This window comes from Lytechinus pictus, chromosome 17 (assembly GCF_037042905.1).
Source record: "Lytechinus pictus isolate F3 Inbred chromosome 17, Lp3.0, whole genome shotgun sequence".
Classification (NCBI taxonomy): Eukaryota; Metazoa; Echinodermata; class Echinoidea; order Temnopleuroida; family Toxopneustidae; genus Lytechinus; species Lytechinus pictus.
The window spans coordinates 21,357,987-21,372,381 of NC_087261.1; the positions used below are offsets into that span (position 1 = coordinate 21,357,987).

At 37.2% G+C, this 14,395-nt stretch overlaps 1 protein-coding gene across 1 annotated transcript; it reads right to left on the reverse strand.

The window, feature by feature from the left end:
- Window positions 1-711: 711 nt before the first annotated feature.
- LOC135157306 (uncharacterized) lies at window positions 712-7,262 on the reverse strand. Its single transcript, XM_064112450.1, has 4 exons — window positions 6,711-7,262; window positions 5,747-6,035; window positions 3,619-3,712; window positions 712-3,255 (listed from the first exon to the last, which is right to left on the reverse strand). The coding sequence occupies exons 2-4, from the start codon at window positions 5,802-5,804 to the stop codon at window positions 2,061-2,063; spliced, it is 1,347 nt and encodes a 448-aa protein (XP_063968520.1). The 5' UTR covers window positions 5,805-6,035; window positions 6,711-7,262; the 3' UTR covers window positions 712-2,060.
- Between the last annotated feature and the right edge of the window lie 7,133 nt (window positions 7,263-14,395).

The window sequence follows — 14,395 nt, forward strand, 5'->3', positions numbered from 1 at the left end:
ATAGAATATGTTAATTTCCATTAATGTTTATTTTTAAACTACTAGGGATATTGGGGATTAGAACAAGCAGAAGTCAACAATCCGTGTCGTTCCATTGATGTCATATCCGCTACGCGCGTATGCACAATAAGCGCGTAAATATGCGAGTTGTCGAGAATTAAATCGCGCTGATATTATGGTATCCGCAATCACTGCAGAAAGCAATATGTTGCACGCAATCAAGTGGGGATATCAGCCCAATCCAACTATACCCGTTGCTAAAGGGCGGCAACGGGCAGAAATCTTGTTAACTTTGCCCGTTGCCCTTAACCACATTGGTTTGTTGTTTTGAAGGCATGGTCAAATACATGACCCCTCCTTTGGCCAATCAGAGGAACGGATTATTCGACATTGTTAAACAGAGGTTTATAACTATAAATACTACTCAATTGACTACTATAATAGTAGTATAACCTGAACATTTCATCTTTTTCTATATTCTGTATGAATGCCCAGAGCTTAGCCATGAATTTTCCCTAATGCATGTTGATGTTGTTGTTTGTATTAGGCGTTCATTCATACAAAATATTTACACATGAATTTAGGACAGAGTTTATCACACAATTGTCAGATACATTGTTTTCACAGAAACTTGGTTCAAGAGCTGTATTTCCACTTTGTAGAATATTAATCAGTATTCTTTAAAAAAGATGTAGACCACGTACAGAGGAGAGGTGGAGGGGTATGTTTATTTGTATCTAATGACGATTAACTCGTATACAATACCATGAATACACGTGACAATCTGAATTTTAGTAATGAAAGAAATACCTTATTTATCAAAATGTTATCAAGTAGACATGAAATGACTCAGTGATCGTGTCCCTAAACTGTAACTCAGATATGTTTAACAATTCTTTGCGGAAATATCTGTGTAATATAACCCATGATAAGTACAAACAGCGAAAAGACACTCGACATACATTTTGTTTTAATAGGTGGAAGTGAGGGACAATTCATTTTGTATTTGAGAAGGCGGATAGGGGGATATCTATTCGACATTCGGTTACCCGGCATTGATTCGAAACAATATTTTCTTATGCTGCGACTTGGATTCGAAACTAGGACCCTCAAACTGAAAGTTTATGGTTGACCAATCCTCCACACAGACTAGCCTCTTGATCTGTTTGTTGTTACCATCTTGGCAATGTAACCTGTCATTTTGATAAGTTTTTATATGATAACACCCTCTAGAATTTGATTAAATCATAGTATTTCAAGAGAAGAATCATGAGTTTTTCATGTTCACAACCATGGCAACCAAGCATTATACAAAAATTGATTTTTTGATTGTCCTCTAGAATGTTCTCCTAAACCAGCCAATATAGTCCCATCATCAGCGCAAACTACATCTAGTCTTAGGTTCTCATACATGCCATATGGATCGTAGCCTTTCTCACCAGTCTTTGATACATCTCGGTACTGCCCACAAATGTGGACTTACACATATTCAGGCTCTCTTACACTGTTACACCCTCTAATCAACATCCCATCTCAAGCACATCAACCTGATATTTGGAACAACTTTCCAGACAATATTAAGTCATGTTCAACAATATGTTCAACAACAATTAAAACTACTATCAAAAGAAAAACAATCGAATCATTTGCATCCCCTCTTCAAGTTAATTATTCAACTGCTCTTTACTGCACCTGCATTGCACCCACTTGATCAATGAAGAAAGAAATTTATGTACCATTTTACGAGGCCGCCATCATTTTCAAGCTTAACCGCATACGATGGCGGTCTCCTGCATTCATTTAAACTGTTATTTTCTTTTAATTGAACATTGCTTCTTGTTACCTATTTTTCATTGCTTTATTATGACTATTGCTTTATTGTTTTGTAAAACTTAAATGTATCACCTAGATGTTATGTTGCATATTCATCTTGAATGCAATAAAAAAAAAAAATAATCAATAAGCATTTATTTAGAAAAAAATATGCAAATTATTTGAACGCATCTAGGACATCATACTCTGAATCGTCATCATCGGGAATCTTTGCTTCATCAGGATTCTCAAGCTAGGTTAGCATACACAGGATCAGACGGAGTCTTCGAGCCATCCTGACCTTGATGATTACCATCAGTCGTGTTGTTAGAAGCACAAGAAGCATCCAGATCGAGCCTTCCGTAACCTTCATCGGGGATTCTCAGCAATGGCTCTCTTGCCAGCCGACGTTCGCTGTGAGCACACTGCAAATGCTGGTATGCATCACTGTCACTTTCAGATTCGCGTTGAGCAACACCAGGTGAAGCAAGCTCGTTGTAAACATTGACGATATCGTCGTGATTAGAAGTTCCTTTCGCCTTTGGTTTGCCTTTGGATGATGTCCTAGATGAGGTTGTTTGCTTCGATAAGTCAGGCCCACGTTGCAGCGAGTCGTAGTGCTCATCGTTTGCATGAACCATTGCGACAGGATCCTCATACGTGTGCGACATATTGGATTCCCTCTTGACAGGCATCTGCTCCTGTCCGATCATCTTCGAGGAAACGGGAGATCCTGTGGAGGTTTGGTTACTTTCGCTTGGCCCAAGCTTTGGTGATAAAGGTTGAGAAACTGTCTCGTAAGCATTCAGCGGATATAAATCCGGTTTCAGACTAGATGGGTCTTTGGTGCTACCTGATACCCCTTTGCTTGTGACCTCAATGCTTTCGTACCGACTACTCTGTTCTTTAACTTTGTCCCCCTTGACCAAAGACGACATTAGAGTTGACTTCATTGGTGTAGATTGTGTATACCCCACCTCTAGTGGTGTGGCACTCTTTTCTACACATGTACCATCGACACAATCGGCTTCAAGTGTTGCATATGCTCTGTCTTCAGGCCTGTCAATACCGTATCGTTTTTCTGTTGCATTTGCCTCCTTTTCCTTGCGGTCCTGAGCTTTTTTCTCTATGTCAACCAAGGCATACGTTGTTCCATCCAAATGCACTTTGTTGGTCGTTCGGGACTTGACATGCGTAGCGGTTCTGCCACCAGCAGGGTCAAGGTCGACAGTTTCGTAACTTTGATTTGATGTCTTCTCTCGAGGGTCTGGGGCAATAATGTCGTACGTCGGTCCTCCTGATTGATCGGTGACTCCACTGACAATTTCATCAGATGTGCGCTTCCTTGCGTTCACTGACATTTCTATCTCCCAGCATTCGGTATTTACAGAAACAGGGTTGTCGAGCGGCGTCGATTTTCTATCGTTTGAAGGCTTCATGCACCTACAAATGTAAGCATAAAAGAAAACGTTAGGGTAAAACTCGTAAGGCAAAATGGAGATATATGCTGTCAATGATTAATAATTTTGCTTATGTGGAAACAGTTTAGGAGATATGTTGCTTCGTTTAAAGAGAAAGTTCTTTTACCTTAATTGGCAAAAATGAAAAGTGCGATCTCATTGATATCTGCAATTAACAACAAGTACCCTTTCCCTATTTTCGTCAGGTTATAAGAGACTGCAAATATGAATTCTACATGAAATGTAGGTCCATGCATCAACAAAGGCTAAATAATACGATGAGCATGATGAAGCATACAAACCCTTTAATGAAATTAAGTAAGAAAAAATGTAATCATGGTCTTACCGTTTTCTTAAGCAGGCGATAACGACGGACAGGAACATGATCAACACGAAAATGCCAACAGCAGACACGGTAGGAATGAAATAAGCTGGTAAACCTAACCGGGTGAAACAGATATACATGATACGTAATCAATTAATTAATTCATTCAGTCATTCGTTTAACAATCATTCATTCATTCATTCATTCATTTCCATCCATCCATTCAGTTCAGAACTGACCGGCAAATATATAAATATTAATGTTAAGTATAAGCCCGGTCCCACTTCCCTCACGGATGCAAAGCGGATGTAAAACGGGAAAAAATATATAGTGCCATCCGTTGGAAAGCGCTAATGCATCCGTTGTGTACTCCTTGCGTACGTGCTTCATACGCTCTATTCATCGAGCATCCGTCCACTATGATTTCATCCGCGCAAAACGTTTTGCGCTGCACAAAACTTTTAGAACGGATGAACTTTCCGCCGTGTACCATGCACATCCGCAATATATACGAGCAACAAACATTCCATGTTCATTATCATCCGTTAAACGTCCGCTGTACCCTCTCTGCATCCTCGCAACTCACATCCACTGCAGCTGAACAGCGGAAAGAGTGAGGAAAGATAAGGTACATGGAACGTCTATACATCGTTAGTAGCACTGAACTAGAATGGATGTACTGATGTAAGCGTATGCATCTCGTAAATGAAGTACCCTACACCCCCGGTATCCCCTTCGGAGCTGTCATCCACTTCCATCCGTTTTCATCCGCTATGTTTCCGATGAACATCCGTTTAACATCCGCGTTACACTACCCACGTCCGTTCTTTTCGGTTATGTTTTCGGTTTTTTCCCCGCTAATTTTGCCCACTTCTGCAACGGATGAAAACGGATGGAGCCACCCCCGAAATTTTGCGCGTCCGCTGTGTCTTTTATTAATACGTTTAATGTCCGTCGGCAAGTGGGACCTGGGGTCCGTTGCAGAAAGAGTTGCGTTTAAACGCAAGTCAAAATATCAATCGCAAGTCCCAAATGCGCGCTGTTGATTGGTTGAAAATCAAGTTACGCATGATTTTTGAAGTTGCGTTTGATTGCAACTCTTTCTGCAACGGGCCCCAGGCCTTATTATAAGTACACCCAAAATAACGGCTAATGTTGGAAGCGGTGATTCTTTTTACTCTTTGACCAGAAAATGTCTCTAATAAGCTAGCACAAGCAGCATAAGGATTTGTCTTCTTACTGTCTTAAAAAATAACCCTTTTTCATATTTCTGTTTGTGATTTGCTTTAAACACTTTTGTACTTGTTTGTATTCTCTTCACAAAATATTTGCATTTGTCACGTTCGCACACATGATGTTCATCGCCCGTAATCTTTAAAGAAAACAAAGTTTTGATTTATCCTTATTCCAACTGTATGCAAACTTTGGGATAAATTCCATTTGTGGTAATGATTTCAGATTAAGTTCGTTCAGAATAATAACCCAAATAATAAAAATATGTGTCAAATGACTGTGTAATTGGTGAGAAATCAGGGAATATGCATGACATTCCAGTCAGATTTCGGGTCTGTTACAAAGCAATAATAATCATAATAATACACTGTCCCACGTGTGCGCATCTCATATGTTAGTGATCTTTAGTGTGATCGTCGAAGCTTAGATTTCGCTATTTCACAAATTCCAATTTATGCGAGTTTCAAGTTATAAATCAACGATAATATACACACTTCAAATGTTGGGCAACTTATACTGTCCACTATGTTGTGTAATGTATCTTAATATATATATATTCTTGGCAATTATTATCCAATTGAGCAAATTTATTACCTAATTATTAGTTTTTATTACCCAATTTGGGCAGATTTCAAACAATAGTTGTGTGGACAGTATGTTGCCCAAGGTTGGTTAAAAGCTGGATGTTTTTTGCCCATCTATTTTAAGAGTGTATATAAAATCGATCTTTTCATTACAGACTTTCTCGTGAAACAAGATATGTTTTTCAGCAATTACATTCATTTTATATTAAACATGTTTAACGTTGACTTGTTTTAGTGTGCATTGATCATATTGATAAGAAGAGATGTGCTGCAACACATCAATCGTTTTCTCCCAAGAAATATCGAAATAAAAACCAAATATAGTTGCTCACCTGCATTTCCTTCCGTGGTCATGTTCTGGATGCTACTCGAATAGGTTGTGTTAGTCATATTAGTTGGACGCACTGTCGTAGTGACAGTCTAAGAAGACCAAATTGTATTGTATTTTCTGATGTGAACGTCGCCGTGGTTGTGAGACCGTCGTGATCAGTGGAAGATCGTAGTAATGAGAAAAAAGGCACCCATTTATTTTCTTTCTTCTTCTTTTTTGATGGTTGGCGTGTCGTCGTGGTTATATCATAAACCCGTCCTCGTTTCCACCCTCTGACATTGAATTATATTCTGAAAGAGTTTAAGATTTTGAGTGGCAAGACAAAAAGTGACTTTTGTTTTTACTCACCTGCAAATGAGATCAATAAAAATTACCCCCCCCGGAGTTATATATAAAATGTTCCTTTTGCACTATACAAGTCGGGTGAGAATAATAATGAATAATAATAATAAATAATACTCTTTTTATGTTCTTGATTATTGGTTGAAATAGCTCAACATTTTCCCAATCTTTCTTAAATATTGTCAAAAGGAGAAGACCGTCTAATGGTCATGTAAAAGCAACGAATACCTACCGGTATTTACATTTGCGAATATGTTTTGGGGCCATATACTCTTTCAATTTACGGGTAATTTTGATGTACATGTATATAAGTATATCTGTCATGTAACTTGGTAATACCAAAAAATCTCAATTGGGAATCCTCATTTATCAAAAAACAATTATCGTGTAAATATTGAACCTGATCTTATCGCTTTAATCGAATCAAAATGGGCAATTTGAATTTGGATGAACTAATAATTGTTTGATTTAAAATCAATTTATATTTGAGGTTGTGTTCTTTATGTTTGTATACACGGCCACAAGTTCTAAACGGATCAAATCAAAACAAATTTCGAAAGTATTAGGATCAATTTATTCTACAATCATTGGTTTATCCATATTATGTTAAAGAAATATCTTACCTTGGCATTTCGAAGCACGAGAGGGTGATGAAAGTGCTCCAAATAATGAGAGCAAGGGGCCTATAATTAATAGGAAAGCTCTTCATCTGTTCATGAACCTGCTAATGAAATGCTCATCAGAGATACATTCTTATTAAGAAATAAAAATCTCTTACGAGTCTTGAAGTTGACTGATCTGTCAAGTTCAAATGGCGCTCTGAGTCGTGTGACTATCCTACCCAACCAAAAAGGTTATATTTATTATAATACAATTCGACCTTGCACAAAAGAAGAAGGCAAGACAGGACATGAGAGGGGAGATGTCAATTCGGAACCTGAAGATCCATCCACAACTCCACTGTGTTATATTCAACGCTGATTCGAAGTTCCTCTTATAGCTGTCTCTATGCAGTCATTAAGATTTTCCAACAAAAATTATGGCCCATATTCGTTTACTTTTCGCTTTAAGGGTTTATTCAATGTGGCATGAATCACCGTTTAGTAGGAACCATATATGATGCACGATTAAAAAAAAATGATTGCAGTCATAAAAAAACCCATTTTTGTTTGTTCAACGATGCTACTCAAACAAGCCAGATAATACATCTACATGTATATTCATGACAAATATCACACGCAATAATTCTATAAGATTTAATTTATTAACTTCCCTGTAAGACTATTTTTGTCCTCAAGAGATTCTCTATACAGTTAAACTCAGGCCTGATTTAACTTCCCGGTTCATTTCTCAGTGTACTTCAAATGCAAACAAAAGAGAAAAAAAATGTGATTTGGAAACTGATTTAATCTTTTTGGTGAACTTGGGATTTTAAAATATAGAGTGAAGCGAAATGCTCGCTGCCTCATCAGTAAGCTTGGCAACGATGAAAGTAGTGAATTGTTATCGAGAACGATGCGTCATATGCTAGCAAAGTCACTGCGTGATGTAGGGGTCTTCACGGTTCCCTGGCAATTCCACGTCCTCTCAAGTTTCTCTCTTTACCCCACCTCTGTCTGTCTGTTTCTCCCTCCCTCTCTCTTCAATTTTCTCCTTCCCTCTCCCCCACCTCCCGCTCTCTCTCTCTCACACCCTCTCCCCCTTTCTCCCCCTCTCCATGCTTTTATTGACTCTCTTCGTTCCAGGGCAGCGAAACCGGGGGGGGGGGGGGTGTGGCAGGGGGGCAAAACAAATAGATAAATCCCTGTAGGAAAAAAAAAATCTTTTTTCAAAATGGAAAATGCCCTTTTTCGAAATGAAATGTGCCCTTTTCAAAATGAAATACCCTTTTTGAAGTAAAACATAATACATTTTAGGTTGAAAAATCACAAGATTTTGGCTCGCGCTTCGCGCTCGCATCAATTATTGTTTAGTTTAAGGTATTCGTCCTGTTTATGGTTACATAAATGCATATGATTTCCAGTTTTCTGGTTAGAATATCACAAATTTCAGCTCACGCTTCGCATTATTCGATTGATGATTTATGTATCCCGTATCCTAATCATGAGTCACTAAATGCAGTCTTTAAAAGGTTCTTTTTCTGTTAATTATATTAAAAAATTTAGCTGGCGCTTCGCGCTCGCGTTAATTTGTTAATTAGACTCACATCCCTTTTTTATGATTACAAAAACTGCTCGGAATGTTTACTTTTCATGTCTTATTACATGAAATTTCCCAAAATTTGAGCTTGTGATTCGCGCTCGTAACATCTTGCAAGGATGCCCTTTTAACAGTAATTAGGTCCATAATTGACCAAAAAGCAATATTCCAAACCGCTCGCTCGCGAAAAAAATAAAACCTTTATATACATCTTACCAGAAATCACTTCAAAAACAAACTTTGCTCAACTTAATTACCACAAAACACAACATTTCTTCACACAGATGACAGTCTCATGGTGAAAAGATCCCAAAATGGTATATAAGTGCCTTTTTGGGCTTTGCCCCCCCCCAAACGAAAAATACGTTCCATCGCCCCTGCTTCGTTCCATTTCTTCTACCACTTGTGGAGAGGTGGAGTGGGGGTGCACGCAATGTGAGCTTTACCTAGTCTGCAAACACAGGCTCATATTTGACACTTTAACCAATAGCAGGTCTAGAACAAAGACTAGACGCCAAAAGTTCTGCCAGCCACAGTAGGCCCTCCATAGTGAATCTAGTCTTACTATTTCAGACTTTGCATTATACACCATGCGAATTGCGAAAATCAAGGATCTGTGACAGCAGACTAAGCTTTACCGGTCATCTTTCATTCGAAAATGTCAATACCATCGAAGAAACAGACAAAAGGGCGCCATTATTTCCCCGTTTTGACTTTAGTATTCATTAATACGTTAACATATCTTTTAGCTGCATATAGCTGCCTTGATAAAGGCCTTTATTCATATTTGGAACTACGATTTGGAATTTTCAGAAAAATGATATAATTGTTATGTTTTATGTGTTTTATGAGTACATTTTGACTACACAAACATATTGTTCATAAATTACCTAGTATAGGAAACCAACCAAAAGTTACTTTATGCGTGAAATATTTCGATGGATGGGATCACAGTGTTATTAGTAGTATTAAACCTGATTTCCTAAGGCTTGCAGGCCTATTAATGATACTGCAGTTAAAACAACATCGAACCGAGAATTTAAAACGCCAACATAATGTGCACTTTATTGAATATGAAACCAATTTCTAAGGGCGCCCGCTGTTATATTGAATTTTTCTCCACACAAAAACCTTGTGTTTCCGTGAGCATGGTGAGGTTTTCTCTTTCATAAACCAAGGTAGTTTTTGTTTCACTTATTTCTTGTTTTCCCCAATATGGTTGTTATTATGCTTCGTTATGAACGGTAGGCCTGTTATACAGTTCTGTGCAAGGGACATTTTTAAAGATTCTTGGTAGATTGCTTGGAATTTTTTGAACGGAAATAAAATCTTAATTTAAAGTTAATCTTATATATCTATTCAATTTGAACATGAATTTAAAGCAATTTCATTTGAAACTTCAGCGGAAGCAGCAAGTCCAACTTGCAATTTGGGAAACTCTTCATCTGTTCATGAACCTGCTAATGAAATGCTCATCAGAGATAAATTCTTATTCCAACAAAAAACTACTGCAATTTGATTTGCAGTACAACTTTTCAATCAACGCAAACCTTCTACAAATTGCCTATTTGCCTAAGGCCTAATTTATCTTTTATTGCCCAGCAACCATACCCTAAACATACCGGCGAGCAAAGGTCTTTTCCATGCACGCATACATTTTTTTAAATTTCTGTGTTTGTTGAACATTGGGGTAAACCCCCTAAATAATAAGTATGTGAATAACAGATTCGTGAACTGATTTGGAGTTCAACTTTGCTCTTCTTCTTTCTTGATTCATGTATGTCCCTCGCCCTGTGTCACCGGCGTACAAATGGGGTGGGCAGTTGGGAAGGAGTAGTAGGCCCTATTTCACGGCCGAAAAGATAACAGAAAAAAACAGAACAAAAATAGAAATGGAGAGGAAGTGATGAAATATAATCATATTGTTTGTTAGATATTACGACAAAAGCAATCACAAAACAAATTGGAAGTTAATTTCATTAATTTTCATAGCAGAAACGCTATAATTATGAGCCCCTTAAAATTTTGGTTACAAAGCATCTAGAAAAAAAAAGTACAATGTTAAGTGGCATATTAAATATCAAAAGAGCGCATAATTCCACAATCTATTGGTTTATTTTGTGATCGATTAAATAGTCCCATAGACTTGTGATTGGTACCATTAGAAAGGGGGGGTTATTATTATTTTTTTATAGAGACCTGGTACAAAGCGTCCGAAATAATGAGTTTGTTTGCAAAAGGGGTTGGATTGACCTTAGACCATTCCGAGAAAATCATGTTTTATATTTTCCCATATTGCAATATTCTTACGCGAAACTAAATTGTCATGAGGCACGATAGCTCGGTCTGTAGAGCGGGGGATTCGTATTCCGGTGACCCGGGTTCGATTCCCACTTGGTGTGCTATTGCCCTTTGGTAAGGCATTCATCCTCAGTACCAGGTCCTTCGGAGAGGACCCTAAGCCGTCGGTCCTCTGGTTGCTTGCTTACAAGCATTCATGCTTTCTTAGCAATCAGGTAAAAAAAAATCCCCACCAATCAATTGATGATAAAGTACTCTACCATGCCTACCATGTGAACATGAAATTTGGTATAAAAGACATCTTTTAAATATGACTTTCAAAAATCACGTTTATGGATCTAGCCCATTTTGCAAACAAACTGAAATGGATCTAATCCCTTTTTAATAAAAAAAAAGGGATTTTTCTTTGCCATTTTCATTCACATTTTGATGGAAAAATCTCAACTTTTCTTTGGTATCGTCAGAGCTACTAAGAATATTTTACATTGAGACCAAAAATAATCAAATTTTATTTAAAAAATGGATCTAACTCCTTTTGCAAATGAGCTCTTCAGAAGAGTTTGTTTGCCAAAGGGGTTAGATCAACTTAAAACTATTCAAAGAAAATAAAATCATTGTTTTTATTCTCCCATATTGCAGTATTATAATGCGAAACTAAATTGTCATGATAGCCTGTCATGTAAACATTAACTTGGGTATAAGAGAAATCTGCGTGGCTTCATTTATTTTTTAAAATATTCTTTTCCGAAAATTACCTTTGTGGATCTAACCCCTCTTGAAAACAAACTGATATGGATCCAACCACTTTTGAAGAAAAGTGATTTTTCTTTGCCATTTTTGTCCACTTTTTAATGGGAATTCAAACTTTTCTTTGGTATAATCTTATAAAGCTGATAAAAGTTTATGCATTGAGACAAAAAAAGAAGAAGCAAATTTGATAAAAACGGATTTAACCACTTTTGCAATTGAGCTATTTATATAGAGAAACATGAAAACATAAACTGGGTAGTTCGAGATGATGCCTTAATATTCTTTAATGAATTAAATTATTTCTTCTATTTTTTTCCTGGAGGTGAATATGATTGATAACAATTCATCAAATTTTATTGGTAAATCAAGCAAGTAATCTCTAATAGATGATTTCGTACGTGGGGAATGGCGCCCAACAGCGTTGGATAGGTAAATTTTCGCATGTACGGCATGGGGACTGTCTGTAAAAAACAAGTAAGGAAAATGGAAGAGGAAGTGAAGTAGGTGATATGGGGATTCGAAATTGGTTTAATCAATTAATGATTTAATTGATTGATTGATAAATTGATTGATTGATTTATTTGATTATTCATTCATCTAATTATTGATTCATTCATTTATTTTATTCTATTTAGGCCTATTTATTTATTTGCTTATTATTCATTCTTATTTTATCTATTCATTTATGTCTTATTTATTTATTTATTTACAGCAGCTAGTAAAGTTACTCTGTCTAAAGGCTTGGAAGTAAAAAAAAAGAAGGTTATGAGCTCGTTTCATATTTCACAAATTTTCGGTTCTCTGTTCCACAATATATATATATTGACTGCTCATGAGGATGATGGAAGAAAACGTCGGCGAAATGAGGGCTAAAACAGAGGGTGCCAACACGCTAAATGGCACAAAATTTCGAATAAGACGTGAGAAAGCGAAGCAAGCTAGCAGTTTTGACGTTTGATAATGCGAAGAAATATATTTTGGGGGTACATTTTGACGATATTAGAGAAAGATATAACATTAAACACTTTTCCATTTCCTTTCCTTTTTTTTTAATGGTGGAAGAATTTAACATGTTTAAGGGTCATTGCCCCCAAGTCCCCCCCCCCCGATATATCCGCAAGTGGTAAGATGATTTTCATATCGGCCCTTCTATTACCCTGAGGCCTTGTCCAGAGCCTTCTTTGTCAACCTAATGTACAGAATATTCAGAAAGCTATGCATCGGAATAACAGACAACTAAAGGATTGGAGTTAGTCGAGAAAAAATGATAACGTGATGGATTTGTCCTTTTTATTTCACCGGTGCACCCGTTACAAGCTGTGCTTTAAGAATTTTCACCTCCAGTATTTTGTTACTTAATATGTTATTGTGGCTAATGTGACTGCTTTTTAGCCCTTGAAAAATTATTATATTATTACTGAATTGAACTGCATGAAATTAGGTAAATTGCAAATTCGACTACTGCCAATTCGTCCACTCATTACATGCTCTACTTTCATTCAGTCTAATGCCATTCCGTCCATCAAAATTTCGTCTAAGAACCATCTGGTCCAATCACCACTTCGTTCAATCACCATTTCGTCTATGACCATTTTGTTTCATAACCAGTTTGTCTAATTTCCATTTCATTTTCATTCATTTTGCATAATTTAATACTTAGTACAATTAGACCAAATGGCATATGGACCGTAATGGCTATTGGACCAACTGGTTATTAGACGGAGTGGCATAAACGAAAGTAGACCATGTGCTTAGTGGACGAACTGATGGTAGACCAAATGATAGTAGACGAGTTGGCAATTGGACGAATGGGTATTAGACAAATTGGAAATAAACCCTGATGTCATACTCAAGGCCGCGGGCCGGGGATCAATCTCCGGATTTCCATCGTTTCTGTTTCTGTTGGGGGTAACTCCCGTAGGGACTCGGCAAAGCAGCTTTTCGCTGCATCAACGCCAAGCTGGTATATAACAAATTACATATGAAACATTTTACGTCAAGGTTAATCAGTCATAGTGGCTGACCATTATAGACGACAGAATTACTCTCAGGCCTTTTGGTTAAAGTGGAGATTTGAACTCACAACCTTTCAATCATGAGTCAAATGCTCTTACCACTAGACCACACGACCCTATAAATGGAGATGATGACCCTATATCGTGTAGTCAGACTTTCACGATTGAGGTCGTATAAAACTTGAAGTTATTTAAAACCACAGAATCCCCAAACTACTAAAATGAATAGTAATGAAAAATATCAGGGAGAGATTCAAATAATAATAGGCCTAAATCTACGTTGGAGGTTTGATTTTCACAGTAACAAGTTTCCGTACATAGTGTGCAAGATCAATTATTTGAACATTTCATCAGTCACAAAATAATTTGACCCCCCCCCAAAAAAAAACAATACTCGTATTTCATTTTTCAGTCAACCTTTACGACTTCCAAATTTTGACATTAGCATGATTAGGAGAGGAAGAATCGAGCTTCTGAAGGAAATAAACACTTATCTCACTCGAAAGGAAATATTAATAAAAAAGTAATGGGCAGATTGATGACAACCTAACACGTTAAACTTCGGTAATATAATTCAATTCAATTCAATTCATTTATTTCACTCGATAAAAATAACAAAGTAACAAAATGATAATACAGTAAATAGTGTACAAAACAGGCTTCGAGTGTGGACTGGCATTAAAGATCTGTAAGGCCATTGTGTGAGCCTGGACCACATATTAACACAAGTATAAAAGGGCAAACAAATATAAAAGATAAAAAAAATAAATAACAAATATAAAAGGGTGAAATAATAGAAATGGAATCTGGGTACATGCCATTATTTCGAGATTGACGGGAAAAATGTCACTTTGGTTAGGGGAATTTGTTTGAAAAGTCACCTAGACCCAGTGGCGTATCTAGGGAGGGGGCAAGGGGGCACGTACCCCGGGTGCCACTTTTAGGGAGGGGGGGGGCGCAAGTAAAGAAAAGGAAAAGGAATAATGGGGCAGAACAGGAATACTACTGAAGGTGATTAATTCAAACCTTTTATGCTAGTACCA